The following is a 23951-nucleotide window of genomic DNA, read 5'->3' as shown; positions in this document are numbered from 1 at the left end:
CGTGCAGCGCCCCGGCCACCAGGCGCGGCCTCGGGCAGGGGCGGGGCCCCGCGGCCGGAGGGGGCGGGGCGGAGGCGGCCAGGTGGCGCCCGAGTGCTCAGCGGGGCTGCCGGAAGCGGCGCTCGGGCACGCGGCCTGGCGGGAGTGACGCCGGGCAGGTCCTGGCAGCGCAGTACCAAGCGGCACAGCTCGGAGCGGGAGGGAATCGCCCATCCGTTCTCCCGGGACGTTCCCCGACGGACGGAGCCCGCCCCGCGCCCCCTGCCCGGCGGCGGCTCGGGGCTCGGCGAGCGCTCGGGGCCCGCCCTGCGCGGGCGCGGCGCCGCACGGCCCTGGCAGGACCGCCCCCGTGTCCCATAAGGCCCTGCGCGTGAGGCCCCTCCCTCTCTCGGCGGGGCCAGCGGTGGACGGCGGCAGCGAGGCCCCGGTAAGTGCCCATCCGCGGCCATCCGCCCCCCGTGGGCCGCCGCCCGGCCCGCCCCGGTTCCCCCCGGCCCCGGGGCCTGCGGCTGGCCTCGCTCTGTCCGCCGGGACAGCGGCGGCTGGGCCGGGGGCCGCCGGGGCAGGCGAGGGCAGGCGAGGGCCGCCGGGGCAGGCGAGGGCAGGCGAGGGCCGCCGGGGCGTCTCGGCTGGGCGCAGCCGGCGAGTGGCCGCCAGAGCTACCGCTCTGCGCGTTACTGCGGGGTCCGTGCGGCCCGGGGCGGGGGGGCGGCGGGAGCTGCGCCTGCGATGGGCCCGGGCGCCGCGCCGCGGCCAGGGCAGGAGGGGCCGGCGGCGGCGGGTTGTGGGCTGGGGAACGCGGCGGGGGCGGGCCCGGCCGCGCCTGACCTCCTTGGATCGCATCTGGAGAGCTCCCTGTGCTCGTCCAGCTTCGGAGGCGGGAGGGAGAGAGCCGCAGGTGAATGCCCATTCCGTCGCCAGCCTCCCCAGTGGCCCGCGAGCGGAAGGTAGCCTGCCACACGCGCCCTGAGCGGGACGGGGCGTCGCGTGTGCCGTGGGCTCCCCTTCTCATCCGATTCTGTCCCTCTTAGGCACCATGCCTGCCCTCAGGCCTCTCGTGAAACCTAAGATCGTAAAGAAGAGGACCAAGAAATTCATCCGCCATCAGTCCGATCGCTATGTCAAGATCAAGGTACAAAGTGCTAGGGAGCACATTAGAAAATGCATTCTGGGCCAGCCGGATGCGGTTGCTTTTGGGTTTGATGGTGAATTAAAGCAGAAGGGGTCAGTGTTGAAACAGTGGGTCGTGCCGCAACACGCGGCACAGTGGATCTGCTGGGGGATTGGTCTTGGCCACAGCTGTTACCTCGAGGCCTGAGTTTTTAGACTGATCTCAGTCTGTAACTGCTAAATTTTGTTTTCTGCATTTTTTCAGCGCAACTGGCGCAAGCCAAGAGGTATCGATAACAGAGTTCGCCGGCGGTTCAAGGGTCAGATCCTGATGCCCAACATTGGCTATGGCAGCAACAAGAAGACAAAGCACATGCTGCCTACGGGGTTCAGAAAGTTCCTGGTCCACAATGTGAAAGAGCTGGAAGTGCTCATGATGAGCAACAAGTAAGTGTGCAGGGCCTGCGTGTGCCCTGCCCTGCGCGGAGTGGTCACTGGCAGCTCTGCAGCCTGCACTGGGGGGTGTGCTGCCCGGCCCCCACGGTGCTGGGTCGGAAGGTGAAAAGGTGGCACAATCGGGGTGGGATGGAGGTGAGTGAAGCTCTCACTTTCAAGAGCATAAAAGCTGTCTCGGTTTCCTTAGTTCTGTGGTGCAGTGGATGGGAGGGCACAGAGGGGGCTCCTGCTTGGGGTTGGGCTGGGCAACAGGAGACAGGCATGTGGCTCGGCTCTTCCACACTGGAGCACTGCCTGCAGGACGGCTCTGGAGTGCTTTGCTTTGGCTGCTGTCAGAGCCAAGCTGACATGCGGTCTGTTCTGACAGGTCATACTGTGCAGAGATTGCTCACAACGTGTCTTCTAAAAACCGGAAGATCATTGTGGAGAGGGCTGCTCAGCTTGCCATCAAGATCACCAATCCCAATGCCAGACTGCGCAGCGAGGAGAATGAATAAACCAGCTTCTACATCCAGGATGTATTTAATAAAGCGTAAAAAACCCAGACTCGGGTGGATGTTTTGAATGGCCAAGGGAAAGGCTGTGGCTTGGTACCTACATGCAGGCTGTGGTGTGGCTCCAGTGCAGCTGCTGCCTGAGCCTGCTTGTCCCAGGTTGGCCTTGTGGCAGCAATTTGCAACATCACTGTGATAGCTAATGAATTCAAGAACACACACAGCCACAGGTATATTTTTATTTTTTATACCACTCAAACAGAATGGGCATTCTTTCACACAGGACTATATAAATATTTTTCACATCAACCACTCTGTTAGAAAGAAAGAAATGAAGGCTCACTACAGCTCCATAGTTACAGGAACCGTCACAGTGGCCTTGTTACCTAATTTGCCGTTACCTCTCCTTAAGGCTTTTTTTCCCCCTATGCAAAGCGGGATTTGAACACAACAGTTGCTATAGAGCATGATAGAAGGGTTAGTGTGCTGCTTGTGTGCTTGCACCTCTGGCTCTTGGCTCACCTCTTAGTGCTCTCACACTACACTACTGAGCACCAGCTTTTCTGCAAAGGCCCGCAGCCTTTGTGTTGGTGGCTCAACACAAACATGGAGCTGCTGAAAGCAGGAAAGATAAGCAGTGTTAAATGCAAAAAAAAAAAAAAAAAAAAAGCTTAGTGTAAGGTTTGTTACTATAATGCAATCATGTAATCATTGGAAGACAGCTGGTTGAGGTATTTTGCAGTCGAAACCATAAAAATGAGTCAAGATAGCTGTGCATAGCCCAAACACTGCAGCAACCCTGAACTGAGTGCAGCGCTGGGTGGAAAGCCTGGGGAGTGGGACAGTGCACTGCCCCATGCAACTCCTGTGGCTCTGCTAATGCAGTGCTCCTTTTTGAAACAGGGCCTATGGTTATGATGCTCATCACTAACCAAAGACAGAACTTCCTGTTTTTAGCCACATTATTGAGTGAAACAATATAAATACGTTCTTCAGGCAATTCAGGGTAGAAAGTGCATGTGCAGTGGTTAAAAAAAATATGTTTTAAACAATTTTTCTTTATACTGCAGTAAGGAAATATTTCAGGAAGTACTTTGCATTTTTCATGGAACCACACTCAATTTTGATTGCTTTGTATGCTCCTTAAAAACTCCCTGAAAAATCAGAATACTTGTCTCCCAACCCCTCCCCTACATAAGGATGCGCTTCCCTTATTATCTCACATGTCTCATTACAGTTCAGCAAGGCGCCTGATGCTCACAAACGCGGCCAGAACCAGCCCTTTTCTCCTGATGGCGCCCAGTGACAGTGACTTGCAAGTGGCTGTTGCAGCAGAGACCAGAGCGATGACCTTCCTGGTCCCGTCTGTGGCGTCTCCCTGTTAATGCGTTGCGAGGGCAGGAAGGTGGTGGAGTAACAGGCAGATCTTACTTAGCTCATGTCCATTGACTCTGAGGTGGGTAGGGAAGCAGAATCTTTCTGAATGCTCTCAAAAAGTGATGCCATTTCAGGATTGGATCTGATCTGAGATGAAAACTCGGCCATTGCTGGACTTTTCTCTACTTCAGGGATGGTGAGGAGAGCAGCTACTGCTCTCATGGCGGATCGCTTCAGTTCATCCTGCTTTTCAAATTCCTGTTTCACGGAACCAGCTTTTACCTACAGATCCAAAGCACCACTTTTGGTTGGCATTTAGAAAAGATGGTACAGGCACAAAGAATGAGGCACACCAGCAGAGATGTAGACCAGCAGATTATTTTCTAGCTGGAGGAGTATGGGGAGCAGGCTGCTCAGAAGCAGCAACAGAAGGCTAACAGCAGCAGCAGCTTTGTGGTGCAGCCCACCCCCGGTGGGGCATGCTGTCTGCCTGATCTTACCTTGGTGGAGCACGTTGCCCGGAGCGGCTCAATCAGTCGCTCGAGCCGCTGCAGCACAGCGTTGGGACAGAGCGTGGACAGCCGAGCCAACATGATGAAAGTCAGCATCTAGACAAAGGAGGGAAGATAAAACAGGTTGCTTCACCGCGCCCTCCGATCCCCAGGCTTTGAGCGTGGGTCCTCTCTGCTGAAGCCCATGTGGTTGTTCTCCCCAGGGTGTCGTGCAGTACCCGCACAGTGGCGAGCTGCTCTGCACTTGTGCAAAGGGGTTCAGTATGAGCTTGGGTGGTATCAGAAATGCAGCCACTGGCAGCCAGCAGACAGGAGTTGCATGGCTGGGCTCTGGTCCCAGGTGGATGTGGTGCCTGTACGGGGCTGACAGCTTTTGAGAGAAACGGCAGTGTTCAGCACCGGGATCATGCCATTGCTGTACCCACCTCTAAGTGGAGGTAAATCAAGTAATAGTAGGAAAAGGATGTTACGCTTCCTACTATGCTATGAGGCCGTTCAAAAATGACAAAGCTATATTTTTTTCAACAGTGCCAGCGACCCCACTGACCAAGTGACAATCATAAGTTTAAAGGCAGAAGGAAATTATTTTAGACTTTGCTAAATTTCCTATAAAACCAGCTATACGAGGGTTGCATTTTCAAGGCCACCATGGTCAAACTAGAGCTAGACAACGTCAGATGAAAGGCTGCAGCTGTTGCAGAGAACAGGAAACAGCACAGGAAGGGCACTCTGCTGTGGCGACGTCAGCTCCATTCAAGCCCAGGCCCCCAGAGAATGAACAACATCAGGGACATCACCACCCTCCAGCAGTTAAGGCACATCTACCCGAATGTCATAGTGATCTTTCAGTCCATCCTCCACATGGTTCAGGTACTCGTAGATATCCAGTCGGTCAAGGCAGCTTTCCAGCAGCGTGTACATGCACTCGAAAGCAGCTTTCCTCACATCAAGGCCATCATCCACTGTGTGCTTGAATGGCCCCATTTCTACCTTAAAAAAGAAAAAAAATACAGCTGTCACCTAATAGCATCATCCACTGTGTGCTTGAATTGCCCCATTTCTACCTTAAAAAAGAAAAAAAATACAGCTGTCACCTAATAGCAGACAGGGAGGCATCTTCATCTCAGCTTCACAACCACCAACCGTATTGCACCCAAGCTGAACTAATGACATACCTCCCGGATGAGTTCCCTTCTGACCTTCGTTTCATTATACAAGCTGGGGAGAACTGCACTTAATAAATCTCGTATTAAAGAAGGTTTGTTGTGAGCTGCAGAATTAAACATGGCTAAAGCCACACGTCGAACGTTCAAGTCTGGATCCTGGAGGGTTTTTAAGAAGTCACCTGTGGAATAAGAACACGCCAGTCAGTCCTGCTGCAGTGTTTTAGAAGTCTTTTAAAATTATATCACAGTGTATTTCAGGTAACCTGGTTATGAAAGCATCTATGGTAAGGTAACTCTAGAGGCACGGTCTAACAGAGACATTCAAGATGTCCTGTCAAGACAGGAAGAAACATTACTTTCCTGCACTTGAGCATAAAACCAAATTGCATGATTCTAGCTACCTCATCGTAAAGTCAAATCAGAAGCTTTGGTATTCAAGGAAGTTGGATTTTGGTTTTTTTCTTGATCAAATCTCATCTGCTCAGACTTCTCTGAAACAGAAGGCCCAATTTTATACAACAGGATCTGAGATGTAGGCTCCTGAGACATAAGATCCTTTTAATGTAGGTTATATTTTCCAAGCTCCTTGTTGTGAGATGCTGGATTTGTAAGTTTAAATGCAGAAGGAACTTACGTTCCCTAAGAAACTGTCACCAATGGAACATGCCCAAGAGCAAGACATCAGAGCATTTAACAAGGACTCACATGATAGTGTTGCTCTTTAATCCCAAAAGCAGAGCAACACAGGTAAAAACTAGCTGGATTAGATGAGGTTCACATAGGTGTGAAAAATCCCTGAGGCGCTAATGACATCTCATGTTCCCAGCTCCCATTGCTGTTTGTAGTAGCCTACCTATGCAGCCTTTCAGGAGAGCATCAACAGGCTGAGGCTGGTCTGCAATTGTGAATTTGATTGCAGTTACCACCGTGCCCCGGGCATGTGGAGAGCCTGCGTGAAAATGGAAAGAAAAAAGTGAAAGACCAAGAGACAAAATCATTGCTGCAACATCGTAGTACATATTTTGCTCTTGGTCACACTACATGTGTTGAAGAGATAAAGAAAACGGAGGATTTGTCTTAACAGCTCCTTGTTTAAATCTTGCTTCTGCACAATATCCATGTGTGGTCCCTGCTCCCAACATCCTCCTGGCCCCCATGCAAACCAGTGCTCCTCTGATCCCCGCCTTGCAGAGATCTCTCATTTCCTTCTCGCCTCTGCAACTGGCTTTGCTCCCTGTTGTGCCCACTAGCAGTTTACAAGAGGACTTTCCAGCAAAAGAAGGCACTTCCCCACTCTTACTCACTGTCGCCCTTCTGGTTACCTGATGACAGCTGTTTTTTCAGCCGGGGCAGCAGCTCAGAAGGATTCACCAGAGTCAGCTTCCCCAAGCACTCAGCCACCACATTGCGTGTCCCTTCCTCTGTGCACTCACAGTGCTTGAAAAGCAGAGCCCAAATATCCTCCACGTAAGGTTTGAGGCCATTGGCTGGGGACGAGCTGATGACTTCTTTTAGAGAGTGCAGCAGGAGGTACTGCCTCTTGGGCTGGGTTACAATCTCTTTCAGCATGAAGGGAAGATACTCCTTAAGGTTCCCAACACTGACATTCCCCAATGCATAGGAAGCGGCAGATTTCACCTCTTCGCTGGCGGAAGTGAATGCCTCCAGGATGACAGTTTTGAGTTCTCTCTGAGCACTGAGGTTCATGGTGCGCCCTATCTCTGCCAGTGAAAGGAAAGCTAGCACTTTAACAGCAGAGCTGGATTTGGGGTTTTTTACATCCTGGATAAACTGGTTCACGGTCACAGGGGCTTCCTTTGGGCAGGCTGAGGAAAGGGCTGCCACGCACTTTGCAACAGAGTAATATGCCTGTTTGTGTAACGTCAGTGATGCCCCAGCTAATCCTGAGGAATAAACAGGTGCAGTCAGCTGCTTCATCAGCTCTGAGTAGCACATGGTGGCTGCCTTTGCCAGAACCAGAGCCTGGAAGAAGTCTATGATGGCATTCAGCGCCCCTCCCTGAAGCAAAGGCGAGTGGACAAGCTGAAAGACTTCAGCAAGAGCTGAACCGCTGATCTTAGAGATACAGGATGGGTAAACCTTAGCCAGAGTAGTAAGGAACACGATAGCCACCTGCGAAACATGCATGTCATTCTCAGTAATTAAAGCGGGGAGCTCCGTTAGGACAGACTCTATCATGGCAGGCTTGAGGCTGTCACTGTAGTTCTTCACCAGAATATCCAGAGCAGTCAGAGTGCTCAGTTTCAAGGCACGTTGATTCTTTCTCAGGAAGGAGGCTAGAATGGGGAAACCTTCTCCCAGAATGGGTCTCAAATCTATTTTCAGTGGAGAGCTAGCAATTAAGGTTAATGCTTTGACTGTTGTCAATCTGGTAATTTCATTTTTGAGCCTCTCCAGAAATATCTTCAAGGTTGGCTGGAGATCAGTGCTTAAGTGGTCTCCCAGATTGTAAATAATCTGTCCCATGCAGGAAATAGCACGCTCTTTCACCTCCTGGTCGATGTCAGCTGCCTTCAGCCGCTTCAGAGTAGCGGGGAAAAGGTCCTTCACATAGGGCTTGGCATCAAAACTGCAAGATTTGTCCAAAGGCCTGATAACTTTCACAAGTTGCTGAGTGACCAGCAGAGCTTCTGAAGTGATCTTATAAAAGGGGTCTCCGATACAGGTCACAACAGGAGGTACCAGGCTTTTGATATGAGGATGAAATACCTCTGGCTGGTGGTTGCAAAGAAGAACATGAAGGAAAGACAGCGTATCGATCCTCATGTTGGAGGAGCTGGATTTATCGGCCAAGGAGAAAACAATACCTGTGCAGAAGCCACAAGAATGACTGCTGTCTTATTTAATCAAATGGTTTTTTATCACACCTCCCTCCCCCTCAAAGAAGGACGCAATTGGAATCAGTTTTCTTTCTTTCCTCTCCCCACCCAAAAGATACATTAGAGAGAGCTACTCTCCTTGCCATCTTTCTGCTTTCCAGGAAGCAGCAATTCAGACACAACTGGTCTTTCTAGCAGTCCTGGATGGCTGGCTACAAAAACTTAGGAAGTTAATTCGAAGTCATCCTGGGCTGAGACGAGAAGGGATGGTTAGTCAAGTGCAACTAAGCATGACAAAATGGCACGGAAATAAGACTGGGAAAGCCTAGTCTCAACAACAGGCACTCTGGGCAGCAGAAATGCCCCTTGTTGAGTTTTTCTTTCATTCTTCTGTTGAAAGTCTTAAAAAAAAAGAAAGCAGGGCTCTACGTTTATCTAGTTTTACATCTGTGTTAGTATTGTTTGAACATAATGGTGGACCATTAAAGATGGACTGCCTTTGCAGAAGGGCTATACTTCCAAGTCCAGTTTCTGTGGCACATATTTATGTTTCCTAGAAGACTTACTGAGAAATATTTACAACAACACTGCTTGCCACCCCTGAAGTCATGCCTGGCTCTTGGTTTGAATGTCTTTTTCCAAAGAGGGAGGTGCATGTATGTGGCCCAGGGACAATCACAGGAGACTTTTTTTATATTTAGTGTACAGTCACACCAAAAGCAAAAGCAGGACCTTAGTATTACGAGGCCTTCAGCTGTGGGATGCTTCATGAGACTATAGGCAGGAAAGCTCAGAGAAAAACAGAGTGGTGCAAATTATTTAATCAGCCAATACAAATAATTTTTTTAAATGCCACTGCATTTTGTAAAAAAAAAATAAAAATAATGACACTTGTGTTACTGATTGCAGCAGGCTACCACATTATTCCAGCCAGTTTCAAAGCAGGTTGGAATAGGCCCTGCTAAAAGCATCCTTCAGGGGGCTGTGGAAATGAACTTGATATTATTATCCTGGCTTTCAGGTGTAGACAGAAGCCACAAATGATCTGGGAGCTGTTTAGCACATCAACACAGAGCAGAACTGGATATGTATGTCCTGATGCTGAGCAGAATAATACACAGGAATAAAACTGGAACGTGTAGGCAAGGAGCATACATGTTAGGAATGGATTGAGCATGGAATGGATCCTTCGCCCTCAGCCCACAGACAAGTTTACCAGGGACAAGTGCAGGGATGTGATCTGCCAGGCAACCAGGAAGAACATTGGCCAGTTCTGTCAGGAGGCTTAAACAACCCTGTCTTGATTTGATGCTCTTTTCCTTCAGCTGCTTGTGCAAGGCCTTGACGATGTTGGGGACCTGCAGTTTGGAAAAGAAAATCAGAAAGAAACATGAGTCATCCCAGCTTCCAGGGCACCAACCTATGCTACCAAAGCTGCTTCCTCAGCTAAGCCAGAAGCACTAACAGTACAGCAAGAGAACTACCAGGCAGACAGCAAGACACAGTGCACCTGTTCACCAGAGGAGAACAGACTTGGGATAGATTACAAGACAGTGCACGTGAAGAAAAGATACATGAACAGAAGAGTGGGAGGGGATGTTATTCTTCTTTTCCATATTCTACAAACAGAATTCTAAGCAGCCCTTCCTGAAGTTGGTGTTATCCCCTAATACAGGCGCTTAAAGAAATGCAACAAAATGATCAGACCAGGACACACTGCTAAAGGAGCTTAGAGTTTTATGATTCCTTCCTCGTCTGCTGTTTAAGGATCTAGCCCCATCACTGTTACTTAAAATTCGGGAAACCCTGCCAGTGTTCCAGTGAAATAAAAAAAAGTTCCAGTGAAATCAAAAAATGAACCACAGGGCGGAGGTGCAAGTTATTTACATAAATATCTCACACATATAAGATGATTAATCAGTGAAGTAATTACATTTTGGCAGGGATTCTAATCCTCCTGCTTCAGAGACTCACCAGTCAGTAGTAGCATCAGCCAGAAAAGGCTGCTCTCATGGTCACGCTATTCTATAACAATATGGTTATTTCCACTGTTTCTTTTGTCTTCTAATATGGCATGTGTGCACCACAGTGTTAGCAAGGATCCTGGGCTGGGCAGGTCCTGATCAGCATGTGTGGCTAAATTATTCTGGCTGTAATTACTACAGCCTATTTCTAAATTAAAGCAGTGCATCAGAAAAATCACTTCCACTACTGTTTGTTTGATCAGCAGTGACGTACAGACAGCATGCACGACAGCAAGCTACCCTGGATGCCACTGGCTGTTCTCCCATAACGAACAGAGTTGCGTACTCTGCTGCACCTACCAAACAGGTCCAAACCTTACAGGGCTTCCAGTGGCCTAATCTGGTACCTTTCTACCAGAAATTATTCAATACATTTCCTGAGCAGCAGCTGGAGTAACTGTAGAACAGACTGATGCTTCACCCAAAGGCTGACCTGTCTCATACACAGTCTGCAAACATGTGCCAGAGGCCAGCGGAGGGGGAGCAGTGCAGGTTACACCTCAGTGCTCCTGCAACAGCTTAGCGCACGCTCTCTGAGAACAGTGGGGGACAAACAGCAAACAGTCAGTCCTCAGGATCTGCATGCCCAAGGGCTCCTTCAGTTAGCTCTGTTCTCAAGCTTAACTACTAGGCATATTCATCATATTCATCAGTGGCATGGTACCGACTTCATTGCCTTCTGATTTAACCCAGCCTGCCATCTTCTCACGCACCTGGTTCTGAAGCATAGTCAAGGGAACATCATCTTTGCCAGAGGCATCTGAAGCATGCAGCCAGCTCTGGATGGGCAGCGTTTGCTTCAGCAAGGAGATATAAGCACTGAAGATGTCAGCTTTGACGTTCTCCTCCCTCTCTTTGAATCTGCTTATCAAGACTGGGGAAAGAGTTTTGTAGAAGTCCTGAAGGAGGTCATGCCTGCTGCTGACAATGGCCTCGAGGCACTTCGCTGCAGACCTGCGGACTTTCCAGCTGATGTCATCATCGTCACTGTACTCATCATCGCTTTCTGGAAAGACGACAAGGGAAAGCAAGGTGCACCATTAGGACAAAACCAGAGCTAGAGGACCACTTGATCCTCAGAGCTTCCCTCCCCAGCTGAATGGACAGAGAGATGCCAGTAACTCACACATATCTGGGAACATGAAACCATCCAGAATAGCCTGTCCCTACAGACATCATTACTAGCCAATATGACCCAGGGCTGCCCTGTGTCAGATTCTGTTTCAAGAGCTGCTGGAGAATAAACCTGACTGTTACTACCCTCACTGGCCACTTCAACTTGGGCATCAAGGCTTTTGTTCTGAAGGGAGACTGAGGTTCCCAGATTTTAAAGCCAGAAATACTTAAATATTTGTCTTAGCAATTCCTGAATGGCACAAAACAGCATAACAATTTACTATGTTATTAGCAGAACAATTAACATATTCTCCAATCCTGGACAGGATCTTACTGCAATTAGCATGAAAGTAAACAAAAATGCCTTCCTTCCAAGGAACTTGTTCTAACTTTGGCTTTTAGCTGTCACGCTATATGTGGCTATAAACAGAATGAGACACATTATGAAATACTATCTATAGTTAAGAGGCTGACCAAGGCTCAACATTCACCTCAAAGTAAACACAATTCAGAAAATAAATGAAAGACGTCTTTTGAAGACAGCTAACACTCACTGATTTCCAAGATGTTTTCAGTGGTGGACCAAGACCTTTTAATGGTAGCACTCTGAAGTGTTCGGGACTGTAACTTTGCTCTTTTCTGATACAAAGTAGTAAAAAATATCTACCTTAAGGTAAAAATGTAATTGTGCAGCTACTATGTTTGTAGGCTGTTAAGTTGCCCTAAAACTGTTACACCAAAATTGCAGGCTTTCACTGAAAATAGCAGTTAAGCATATACATCTTCCTGCAGAAACAAGAAACCAGCCTTGCAAAGGGGCACAAGTGCAGAATTACAGGCTCAGGAGCCCCCAAGTGACTGCAAAGCAAGCCTCGACTGGCTGTTGTGCTCAGGAACAATGTGTATGTGTGGAAAACAGCCTAGTAAACAGAGAGGTAAGCCTGGCTGCTTGTTGGGTGTGCTCCAAGGAACTCCTGCAGTCAGCAGGCACAGGAAGAACAGTGCTTCTTTGGTCTAGCCCTCCACTAAGCGAGTTCAGATTTCAAGTTTCAGTGTTTTCACTGTTGCCTAAGTCAGGCAGAGATCTGAGGATCTTGTCAGAAAAAAACCTAAAACCAAACTGAGTTACTGCTGGAACTTTGGACACAGAGCTATGTTATTACCATTGGCAAATTAAAATAAGCCATTTAAAAGAACTGACTGTCTTGAAGCAGATCTGAAAAGTAACATCACAGAGGGTGAGAAAGCAGGAAGGGGAGAAATGTTAACCCAGTGTTCTGCTGAGCACAGTCATCCTCACTAGCAGGCACCTTGCTCTTCATCCTCCCCATTTTCAGTTTCCATCATCTCTTCCTCCTCGTTATCATAGTTGTAGTTTGGGTCAAAGGTGATGTACTTCAAACATAACCCCATCACATTAGGGATATGAGGGTCGATTTCCTTTGGGCACCTATCATGACAAATAAAAATCCTAAGAGTTAATAAATTGAAGACCAAGCTATTTTAAATATCAAAATAATATAATTAATCTCAAAAGGATCCCAAAATGCCTCACAGACTGTATGAACATTTTCCTAACGTGAGTTAAACCCGAGCTGCTCCTTCCTGCTGTGCATGAAGCAAGACCACATTCCCCTGGGGAGGATGCAGTGATTTCTGTAAGGAAAAAAAATTAAATAAATTGCCTTTACCACCTGGCTGAAGCCTTCCTTCATGACAGAAAACCTCAGCAGCTCTGCAGAGCTCCTTTTCCAAGACAAGCAGTAAAAATTCGACCAAACAACAACAGAGCTGCAGCTCGGCAGCTCTTCTGCCTGAGCCCCCTTCCTGCCTCCCACTCCCTTCACGCACCAGGAGCGAGGCAGTTCCCTCTTGCTGAGGAATTCTCCAAGGACAAGGAAAACTCCCACTCCTGCAAAACCAATACAGAAACACTCTCACACATTGAGGTAAAACATCTCATAACTCATGCCCAACTCTGCATGTGGAGATTTCATTTGCAAACTGTCTTTCCCAACAGGAATGCATGTAGGAAGACACTCAACCCTGGATGCTGAACATACAGATAATTTACACTAGGAGGACACTGATGCACAGGATGGCACACACCTTCTCACAAAAGACTCAAAGGCCTGAAAGCAGTACTCTCTCAGCTCATCATCTTCCACATTACAGTACTGAACAATCAGAGGAACTATCTTCTCCAGATGTTCTCCTGGGAAAGACAAAGTAAGCAATGGTGAACAAACATTCCAGCCTTCACTCATCCAGGCAGCTAACAGCTCACCAAGCTCACCATCTTCCACTTCCTTTGTGTGCCTGGCAGAGCGTGCCTCCCCTGGACCTCATGGGCAAGGAGCCAGCAGCTCACCAAAGACCAGTCTTGTGAGGGTTTTCAGCAGATGACCCCTGCTCCCTGTCTTCAGACCCTTGTGGGCATTTCAGTTACAGAAAGAGCTGTGATAAGAGATCTTCTAGGACCTAATCTCAGCTCTGTCAGATCTTTTAGAAAAGTAATACAATATGCTGCCCTCCATTTCTCCTCTCGTTTAAAGTGGGGTGAATTCACGGACCTAATTCACAGAGGTGTTAATTCAGACCAGGGAAGCGCCACAAGACCTTGAGATGAAATCACTGCACAAGGGCAGCCAGAGAGTTACTCTGGTGTCTCCTCCCTTCCAAGTGGAGATCAGAGAGCTAAGTCAGGACCGCAGAGGGAGTCACAAAGCACAAGCCACTAACACATTAGGAACAAAGTGAGCAGGCTTATTACTAAAAGGAGCTGCTCTAAAATGCATGCAAGTTTCTCAGCGTCACTTCAAGTTGCTCATCCTACCTACACGGTGTCCAGCCTGCCTGCTGATGCCAGCGACACACTGAATGTACGTCCTGGTAGTCGAAGTAGACTCATTCCTCTTCAGCTCAGAAAGCAGATGCTCTGTAAGCTCTGAGAAGATGTTTCCGCTGCAGGTCAAGACAAGATGACCCAAGGCAATGATGGCCCTTTTACGTACTGCCAGCCTGGGGCTTGTCAGCTGGGGTAGGAGGCAGTTCAGGATGGAGGAGTGGAAAGAGTAGAGTGTTCCCCCTAGTCTGCAATCAACAGAACAAGGCAGAAGTTTAAAGTCAAAGCCTCAAAGAAAAAGCCCTCTTGCCAGCAAAAAATGTAAAAATCCTTCAGCTATGAAGACTTCATGCGTATTGTGGGGAGGGAGAGGAAAAGGGTGGGTTTGGCATTTTGGTCTGAACACTGACTTGTTCTGTAAAACACAGGGAGAGGTTATTTTCTCCATCACAGAGGAGTTTGATTTTGGCTGTGTCCTTCTGGATGACCTGGGGGGTTGCCAAGAATTTCCTGCATGCAGTTGACACATGACACTGTCACTCTGACTTATGTAACAAGAGAAAGAGGCAGCTGGAAAAAAAATGCACGTGTGACCAGATCACAGGGCTAAAATAAACTTCCCTGCCTTGCCCTCTCCCTCCCTACATTTGTTTGAACTGTGCCTCTGTGGGATCCATCACCAATGTTACTGCTATTCCCAAGCACAGAAAGGCTCAGCGTGTCATTTCTCATCCCTGCTGGGGCATCTGCTCTGCAGAGATATTCCCCAGTGGCAGCCAACCCAAATCCTTTATTTTTAAGTCCTCATAGTAGGATTAGGGAAATAGAGAAGTCAAAAGCAAACACATACATACAGCCCCCTGCCATACATAGCTGTAAGAAGAAAATCCTTTGGTACCTGCTCAGCATATCTGACAGGATGTCAAGAGCCTCCAGCTGCACAGATACATCCTCCTGCTTGCCAATGGCTCCTGTCAGCTGGGCTGTGATCTTTTTGCACACATTTGCTGTCATGGTGGAGCCTGCAAGAGAGATTTTTCTCCACTGTCAGTTAAAAAGAAGTCTTTTTACTGCTAAGAACCATACAATCCTCCTACCTTAAAAAAATAAATCACCACTGGGAGACCTAACCAGAACAGCAGTCAACTAGCTTTTGTTTGAGATAGTGGATACACACTGCAAACAGTGAGGTATCTCCCTCTGCAGTATGATGCATTAACTGCTTGGAAGAAGCTTCTCTTCTTGGAGAGTGTTTTTTACCCTAAAATGCCCTGGCTGTCTCACAGGCAGCTCCCAGATCCACGTGATGCAGAAGAGCTAGGTGGCATGTTTTCTCCCATTTTTAACTTGAAAATGTTCAGTTTCAACAAACTGAGGTTTTCTTGATAGGAAGAGCAGTCTTGGCAGAAACCGTTTCTCAGCTCCATGATGAAATTTAAGATTAGAACTAGATAAATCCATATATATATTACCCAGGTTCCAGAACGTGTTGAAATTACAAATACAGTCCAGAACCTCAATCTCCTACAGTCCAGATCAAAGTCTCGATACCAGTTTAGTCCTCATGCTGGGGTGTGCCTGTCTCAGCACTGATTTCTGTTGTGGGATTTCTCCCAGTTGGTTCAGTACAAAGCACAAGCAGTTTCAAATTCCACAAAACTTTCACAGAAAGGGACAATTGCTTCCCACACCTTTCTGAACAGCCTCTGTGATGCAACAGAGACAGCAGAAGTGGAACATCCTAGGAGCATCATTAACTGCTGTACAACACAGAGTCTGCCTCAAGTGCACGCTGTTTCTTGGACTATTATTTCAAACCTTCCCTTTGCTCCAGACAGCACCACAGCAACAGCAACCACATGGAGTGGGGCTTAGGGCGAAGAAAGCACAGGGGGAGATGTCCAACCTCTCCACTTTGCAACACACCCACACTGCTTTTGCTGCCTTCTACCTATACAGTGTCAATCTCAACCCTTAAGGAGATGACTTATCTGATGCTACCCTAAAACGGTTCCAGTTCATGTGATTTATGTTAAATGAAGGATTCTGAAAGGAAGGCTCACAAGAGCTTAACATTTTGCAAAATTAAGAGAGGAATTCAGCAAATATATGCATATTAATTTTAGTTCTCCTCCCAGTCTAAAATCCAGCAGCCTGGCAGCACTGCCACGGCCACCCACCATGAAGGAACAACAGATACATGAGATAGCTGCAGAGGAAACTTAAATCTCTGGGAGTCTCAGATATCTCCTGAATAGCTGCTGCATTTTTGGAATACGTAGTTCCAAAAGCAGGAGAAGCAGCCAGCCAGGGTAGCTGTGGCAGTCAGAAGTCTTGGCCCAGCCAGGCTGCAGACAGAAGGTGGTGCAGTGCTGGCACTGCTGAGATCGCAGAGAGTAGTGGCACGGCTGACATGGAGATGAACAGCCCTGCCAGACTGCCCAAACAGCAGTATTGTGATGCACACTGCATGCTTTAGGACTGCTGTAGACAGAAATGGATTGCTCCATGAACTCAGATGCAGTTTCAGACTTAAGTATCCTCAGGGTGACCAGCTCACATTTTTGTTTCATCCCAGCTTTAATCACATTGGTGTCTGAGCTTCTACTATCTCTCCTCCTTATTTCATTAGCTGTCCTCTAGCAGGTGAATAAGGAATCTGTAACTTTTAGACTCTGAGCTACAAGTTTTCCTGTTTCCCAAAAGCCATGATTCCCTGTTGCCTCAGTCTGGCAAACAAGGACAGACATGTTACCGGTAGAAGCTGGTGGCAGCTCAGAGATGACTGTTTTCAGTCCAATGCTGGAGATATCTCGCAGCTGTTCCTTGTCTGATAACATGTTTGTGCACAGCGTATCCACAATGGTTTCCACCTGGTACTCCTTCACTTTGCCAACCAGTGGGCCCAGACTGTGGGAAGAAAAGCCAGTCAGAATGAAGAGGAAGAGTGATGCTTTCCATCATCAGAAGGGATGCTCAGGCTCACTTCTCCTTAAAGGCAGCTCAGCCCCAAGTGCAAATATTAGCAAAATATCGTTATCAACCAACGCTATCCTGCAGCTCTTGTCATGTCCCCAGGTTTACGTACCCTGCATTGTTGCCTCAGTTAACTCTGTATTAGACTTTAGATCAGATCTGTAGGAGAACATTTCACATCAATTAGTGCAAACATGAGGCCAGTTAAGATCTTACTGGAAGGAACACCTCAGAAATTACAAGACAGTGAATTTTTACAAAAGCAAGCACGTTACACAGAGTAATGGTAAAATCTACTGTCAGGTTTTGGAAAAAGAAAAAAAAATACAAACACAAAACCAACCCAACCATCAAAAACTGACTTTCAGGAAGAAATGCCAAATGGATTTTCACAATTAGCTACCTATTGCCCTCTGCTGTGTGTGTGAAAACCTCTTAACTTGAGCCAAGGCTCAGAACTACAACAGAAGGAAGGCCTCTCCCTTTCCCCTGCACTCTTTTAAAAATAATTATTATTATTATTATAAAAACTTTCTGTTGACAACCTGCGTTTCCTGGGAAGTTTGCACTCAAATTTGTGCATAGAGTGTCAGCATTTCTCTGTAACTACTTATTTTTGCAGTTTTACAAGGCAACTAGCTAAAACGTAAAGTTCTAACTGTATTTCAGAAAGTCACGTTACTACTTTCCTTCCCTAACCAGCGGCACTTAACTCTTTGAACTGAGCTAATGAATTCAAAAGGCATTTGTTTCCCATGCACGTTCTGTATCTCTTCCTAAGAAATTGCTGTTTCATATACAGCAAATCTGTTTGCTAGAATTCTCATGAGAAGCAAACACAGATAAGTGGAAACATCATGCCACAGAAAATTCCACCTTCTTGTTTTAGCAAACACCCACAGAAAATACTTGCAACTGTAACAACATGTCACTCTTTGACAGGTTGAGTGAGCTTGCCCATGCTCCATGACCCACCAGTGGCAAAGATCCATGCGCAGGCCCCCATGGTTAAGCCACCCCTCTTCTCCCACTAATGGTCTGCCCAGATGAAGAACTGGGGCCCTAGCTTAAAGATTAACACCACCAGGTAATTCTTCATGGCCAAATCCAGAAACTTGGCTTGGGAAGGATCTGGGCCTGCACAGGGATTCCTGACATGCTATAGGTTCTTTTCTATCTCTCATGAGTCAGCATCACCCTGCAGAGAAGCAGCTCCTTGCTGTAGCAGTGATGTGGCTGTGCTCTAATATTCTGCACCAGGTGCAAAATGTCACTGCTTCCTTGTTCCCTTTCTTGTGGGGACTAGTCAATATTGAATGATTTGAACTGAATAATACAGATTTTTTTTTCCTTTTGTTTCAAAAAACATATGAGAATTGAACAGCTCCCTGTGATTCATGTGCAGCACAACTGTTTTTCTAAACAGAGTTCTAGAGTTGTAAAAATCACCATGCTCGTGTTCTGGAGCAAAAATCCTGAAGGTTTCACATTCTTTCCCCCCCCCCCCCCCCCTCAGTAGGCTGTCCACATGGCCAAGTGAAAATAGAAAATGGAGGGGAGGACTAATTTGCCCCTTTGGAGGCTTGTGGGTGGTTATTTTTTTCTTCTTTTTACCTGTTATACAAAAAAAGGAACTGGAGGTTTTGGCTCTGTATGCTGCATAATACTAGGGCACAGCCACTGATCCCTGGGGACTAACATCAGTGCTACATGTCCACATAGCTCAAAATGAAAGGCTATAAGTTGCCTATAGAGTACAAAAAGAGACAGAGAGAAATGTAGGGCTTTCAACATACATTTCTTTCACTTTAGTTTACACATAGGAGAAGTTCAGTGGTAAAAGTCTCTGACTTCAGTGGGAGCTCAACAGAACTGTCAAAACATTGGCCTTGATGATTTATGTTTTCTTACGAGTTTGTATGAAAAGACACGGTGCTAGTGTACTCTATAATGTTTATTGAAGAACATAGTTTATAAAATCCTTGTACAAAAATACATCTTCTGTCTTCTTTTTCTCTCTTCATTTTGGCATAGCTCCAGTAATGCAAACTGTATGGAACACCTATGCACAGGTAGCTGTCTGCCTCCTGACACACCACAATTAACCCTAACAGCATGCTTAACAAACACTGTATATGCACAGTGTTTTCCAGAGTACACGAAGCAAACTCACAGTCTATTCCGTATAAGACCATTCCTAAACTCAATGATCGGGACAAGAATAGCTGTTTAAGACAAGACTCAGACAAGTCTTGTCTGAGTAGCTACTCTGAAATACAAGAATTAGAAAATACTAAATAATAAGACTTTGTGCAAGTGCAAGTAGTGTTCAATCTTACACCTCAACATGCAGAAAAGAACTGATAGTTATCCCTACTTTACAGGCAGCGGCACTGAGGCACAGAGAAGCTGAGGAACTCACCTAAATAAAATAAAAAATTTAAAAAAAAAAATCACAGAATCTGAAACAGGGCAAGTTTTTGTAGGGATTTCAAATCTGTGAGCTTTTTGGGTGTGAAGTTTGATTTCAACTTTCCTCTGAAGTAAGATCATAGTTTCAGATAATAAAATCAACTGCAAGACCTTTCATTAGCTTCCTAACTCACTACTGAATCCTGATGTGGGCTGCACAGATCCACACTTGGGCCTAATCCAACTGCCAGTGCCCTCAAACCATCGCACTTCTTAGAGATCCTTGCCATCTGGCTGGGAGAAACTGACTGGACATTAAGTGTTAGAAGTACTTCCATAAGTATGAAATGAAAATATTACTGGTTCCATTTTGAGGCCTTCTCATTATCACACTCTGGATGAATGACAGATTGTAATGAGTATGAACTCATTGCTAACACAACCACAGATAAGCAGACAAAGACATCTGTGCTCTGTTCAGTGTCCAACCGTTTTGCCTTAAACAGAATAAACAAACCCAAAGCAGGCAGACACAGGAACAGAGCCAGAAAAAGTCAAGACAGTGGGAGTCAGAAAGAAAGGGCCAAAGGTCACAGGGAAAGTTCAGGGACAGAAGCAGTATATGGTTATAAAGAAGGGAACGTGAATAAGATCCACAGTAGGAAAAAACAGGAACCCAAAGTTGTCTCTAAATGGCCCACCTTTCTGGAGCCCTGTGCATGAACTGACCCATTCAATTTCATTTCTACAATGAACACTCCCATTTAGACATGCTGGGGGAAAAAGACAGAAAAGACTATGTCAGCAGCAGGATCACTTCATCAGGTGATTCAGTAATAAAGGAACCTTCTGCCTTTTTCATTTGGATTAAAAAAATACTAAAATGGTCAAAGGCAAAGCAACTGCACAGGTTACACTTGGGAGTCAAAGCAGAGAAAAAACCTGAGTGCATTATAAACTTTAATGAAAATGCCCTTGAAGAGCAGGATTCGGACCCGAAATTCAAATGCGATTTTTGAAGGGCTATACATGTTTAGTACCATCTCTACCAAAGATAGGACCACTGGGCAATTCAGCACCGGATTTCAAAGCCCAAGAAAGCTGAGGGACTCGGTGATCAAAATTTTAAACTGGGCTTCTCTCTGAAGAAATGAAATCTTAGGCACGCTACTATTAATGTGGTAAGATTCATAACATAAACAGTGAACTACTCCCAAAATCACCTACTGCTTCTACAAAGACATCTGCATGCTTATCCTTTCTGAACGTCAACAGGAAAAGCAAATGTCATGCCTGGCATGAGAGGGAAAGCCCCTACACAAAGGGAGGTTCGAGTAAGGTGCCAGTGCCGCAGGGCCAGGCTCTGCTCTAACATCCTCTCCACAGTGTGTCACAGCTTTACTATTGCCAAGGAATATGGCAAGTACTGCCAAGGCTCTTACCACTTGACAGCAAGGTTCTGTACTTCCCCATTCTTGTCCTCCAGCAATTTCAAAAGCATTTTCACAACTTTTTTCTCGCTGTCTTCATCTAGTTTTATTGAATCTTTCTGTAGTTCCATCATCAGGTCGTTAGTGGCCATAAACCTGAAAGATCATATAGCAAAAGTGGATTGGTTGATACACAGACACAAATGCTTTTCCTTCACATCACTTTGGAAAATGAAACTTGGCAATTACTCCTCGTATGAGAACACACTTTCAAAGAGTATCTTACCTTATCTTTCCAGACACTGTAAAGATTTATTACTATCTTACAAGCAGAAAACTCAGGTAGAGGTAGCTGGTGAAAAGGCTTTAGCCTAGGAATCTGTGAAAATGAGAAATATACATTCTCTATGCTACTTAAAATACACGACAGGGATGGGGTAAACTAAAACTCTAAAACTGGCACCCAGCTTGTGTATTTTTTTCTAGTGACTAAATCAAGATGGTTAACTATGCTAGAAAAAAACACTGTGGGGTTTTTTTCACCAATTGCCCAGCCTAGGAAAATCAGTCTAGGGTCTAAGCATGCACCTGGCTCTGTCCTTCCTGGCTTATTTAGCACTGATAGTATTATCTCACGCATAGATAAAGCCTATCAAGCTCAAAAATGAAAAATAAAGCCATGATTCCATGCAAACTATACCTTGGAAGTTCCCTAGGCTGTATTTAGACTGCTATGCACAAAACCAAGCAAGTATTTATCATTCCAGCTTAGAAGGAAAAACAAACTCCCAGCTGACTATTAGCCAATATATTTTTCTAACAGGGACAATGTCAAAATGGATATTGAGAAGTTCTGGAAAGTATCTATTTTCCTGGGAGAAAGAAATGTAAGAGGTGCTAGTACAGAAGTCTAAGGTTCTGAGAAATAGAAGTGTGGCTATCATATATTAGCTGCTTCCTAATGTTAGCCCCAGCACAGTGATGGATGTCTACGTGGAACCACAGAGCAGCTCTTCACTCTCGTTTACCAAAGGACACCTCCGCCTTAAATTAGGCTCTGATGTAATTCATTCAGCATGTAACAGCCCTCGTGTACCAGGGCAACAGTTGTGTCTTCAATCTGCAAGCCCGTTCCTGAGCAGCAACCAGGTACATCTGGAATGAGGGACTGCTGTGGCGTTAGACAGCCAGCCCAAAAGCCAAAATGAGAAAAACAGAGGGACTTTGCCCTATAATGCTAACAACATGCAAAGTAATTTTGATTTTCTGAGAGTTATTAAGCTGTACTTGCAAGCATGACCAATTATGGCCACGGGCTGAGCAGAGTCTTCTGCGGCAGCACATCCAGCTTTGGACTTGTTACCTGCTGCCATCCTGCCCACAGGCCCTTGGAAACGGGCACACAGGTGCATTTATAAGAGGAAAGCACATGAAACCTGGTCCTATAACACTCATGCAACTGAAGACAGACACAAGCTCACATTTGACCGTGTGCTAGGAGGAAATGGCTTTGGAATACCTCTGTAACGTGCCTGTGTTGGGCACATCTGGTTTGAAGTGTCTACTTATCTACATCACATTGGTGTCGGTAAGTTCTTCATTCCGAGATTTCGGTAACACCATCATTGAACATTCTTTAAAAAGTACCGATTTTAACATCACAAAAAACCATCAGCAGCCTCTGCAAAAATCAACCTACTTCTAGGGTACCACTAACCCCTCTCTTCTAAAAGACCTCGAAATACCAAGTCTGGCACAAATGCCATCTTCCAGATTGATACTGAGAGATTGATATGCTCATGGTTGAAATCTTTCACACTTAAAACAATTTATTACAAAGCACCTTAAGAATCCAAGTCACTGGCCCCAAACCTAAAAAGATATCAAAATTTTCTGAGGACATAACCAAAGAAAATAAAAGAATCAGTTTGGCTAGGGAGGCTTGTTTTCCCATTGCACGGAAACAGTTCTTAAAGCAATCTGAGCACAGCCAGTATCTGCAGCATCCATCACATGGGTGGCACAGCTTCTCACACTAGTGTCTCTCAGACTTTTTAATGCACTGACCATCCCACTCTAGCAGAAAAACAAACTAAGAAATATTTCAGCATTTTTGCTACAACGTTCTTCATTTGCAAAAGAAGCCAGAATTTAAATCCAGCTGACAGGACTTTTATTTCCCCTTCCACTTTGCTCGTTCCCTTCCATTGCACAGCGATCTAGGCAAGGCAGGGGAAGGTGGTGGGTCTCTCTACACCACACCCCCGCAGCCAGAAGAACAGTTAGACTGAAATACTGTAAATAACTAATTCTGATATAGAAACACTCTGAACGCCAACTGTTGGGATTTACCTGCCGGCAGGGTGGAGGTACTGTGCCTGCTCCTGAGGAACAGGGTCCCTCCAGTGCGAAGGGACCCCCCCTCTCAGTGGTGCGGGGGGCGTCTAGTGGGAAGAGACCCCCAAAGCGCGAAGGGACACCCTCCCCATGGGACGGGGAGGTTCCAGGGGGAGGGGACTCCCGAAAGTGCCAAAGGACTCCCTCAAAGTGCGAAGGGACACCCCCCAGTGGGGCGGGGGGCTTCCAGTGTGAACGGACCCCCCAAAAGCGCGCAGGGGCCTCCCAGCGGGAAGCCCCCCGCCCGTGCAGCCCCCCCGGGGCCCAAGGCGCTGCTCCCAGGTGGCTGCAGCCCGTGCCCCCGCACCTGAAGTCCTTGTCGGCGGAGGTCATCTTCTCCAGCAGGCTGGAGATGTGGTAGGAGACGCTGGCCATCGCGGCGGCGCGGGAAGATGGCGGCGGGCACCGGGGCCAGGGTCGCGCCGCCGCCCGCTCCCCTCAGGGCCGCCGGCCGGGCGTCCCCCGAGGTGGCGGCCCGAGGCCGAGAGCGGCGGCCTCGAGGGGCCCCGCCGGCCGGGAGCGGGGCGGGGCGGCGGCCCGAAGGCCTACGGGCGGCGGCGGGTGGTTTCTCCTGGCTCGGTTGGCGCCTCCCGCCGCCGCGGTAGGGGCAGCCTAGGGATCACGCACGGAGAGCGGCGGGAAAGGCCACAGCCACCAGCCCGTGTGAGCCGGGGGGGAGCGGGAGGCCGGGGAGGCCGGTGGCACAGCCGGCGCTGGGCCCCCTTCCCGCCAGCGCTCCGCTCCCCACCCGCAAAGCACGGCCGAGACTCCGCACACGCGGCGTGGCTCTGCGGCA

The 23951-nt window shown here is 47.3% G+C and overlaps 2 protein-coding genes across 3 annotated transcripts; one reads left to right on the top strand and one right to left on the bottom strand.

Moving 5' to 3' along the window:
* Positions 1 to 366: 366 nt before the first annotated feature.
* Positions 367 to 2110, top strand: RPL32 (ribosomal protein L32). Its single transcript, XM_080387669.1, has 4 exons — positions 367 to 427; positions 1032 to 1132; positions 1376 to 1557; positions 1934 to 2110. Exons 2-4 carry the CDS (start codon positions 1037 to 1039, stop codon positions 2061 to 2063), a joined length of 408 nt encoding a protein of 135 aa, XP_080243795.1. The 5' UTR covers positions 367 to 427; positions 1032 to 1036; the 3' UTR covers positions 2064 to 2110.
* A 175-nt stretch (positions 2111 to 2285) lies between these two features.
* On the bottom strand, positions 2286 to 23951 carry LOC308063914 (cullin-associated NEDD8-dissociated protein 1-like). Of its 2 annotated transcripts, none has more exons than XM_080387545.1 (15): positions 23463 to 23951; positions 20771 to 20914; positions 16696 to 16850; positions 14839 to 14962; positions 13932 to 14188; positions 13205 to 13310; positions 12406 to 12545; positions 10693 to 10985; positions 9172 to 9313; positions 6438 to 7943; positions 5969 to 6064; positions 5125 to 5294; positions 4775 to 4939; positions 3938 to 4045; positions 2286 to 3719 (listed from the first exon to the last, which is right to left on the bottom strand). In XM_080387545.1, the coding sequence occupies exons 1-15, from the start codon at positions 23528 to 23530 to the stop codon at positions 3492 to 3494; spliced, it is 3702 nt and encodes a 1233-aa protein (XP_080243671.1). In that variant the 5' UTR covers positions 23531 to 23951; the 3' UTR covers positions 2286 to 3491. The 2 variants fall into 2 exon arrangements, with proteins under 2 accessions (XP_080243671.1, XP_080243672.1); XM_080387546.1 differs by lacking the exon at positions 23463 to 23951 and adding an exon at positions 20030 to 20101 and having other exon boundaries at positions 20771 to 20909.

Source organism: Falco punctatus (assembly GCF_963210335.1).
Source record: "Falco punctatus genome assembly, chromosome: 4".
Classification (NCBI taxonomy): Eukaryota; Metazoa; Chordata; class Aves; order Falconiformes; family Falconidae; genus Falco; species Falco punctatus.
Note: the sequence above shows the minus strand (reverse complement) of the source record. Positions and strands in the feature narration are given on the sequence as shown.

Excerpts from the sequence above, each read along its gene's own strand:
- LOC308063914 (XM_080387545.1), bottom strand. The coding sequence starts at position 23,530 with ATGGCCAGCGTCTCCTACCACATCTCCAGCCTGCTGGAGAAGATGACC. Across the intron at positions 10,986-12,405 it reads TGGGGAGGATGAAGAGCAAG|AAAGCGATGATGAGTACAGT; the intron begins GTGCCTGCTAGT and ends TCGTCTTTCCAG. Across the intron at positions 5,295-5,968 it reads TCTCCTGAAAGGCTGCATAG|GTGACTTCTTAAAAACCCTC; the intron begins GTAGGCTACTAC and ends CTTATTCCACAG.
- RPL32 (XM_080387669.1), top strand. The coding sequence starts at position 1,037 with ATGCCTGCCCTCAGGCCTCTCGTGAAACCTAAGATCGTAAAGAAGAGG. Across the intron at positions 1,133-1,375 it reads ATCGCTATGTCAAGATCAAG|CGCAACTGGCGCAAGCCAAG; the intron begins GTACAAAGTGCT and ends GCATTTTTTCAG. Across the intron at positions 1,558-1,933 it reads GTGCTCATGATGAGCAACAA|GTCATACTGTGCAGAGATTG; the intron begins GTAAGTGTGCAG and ends CTGTTCTGACAG.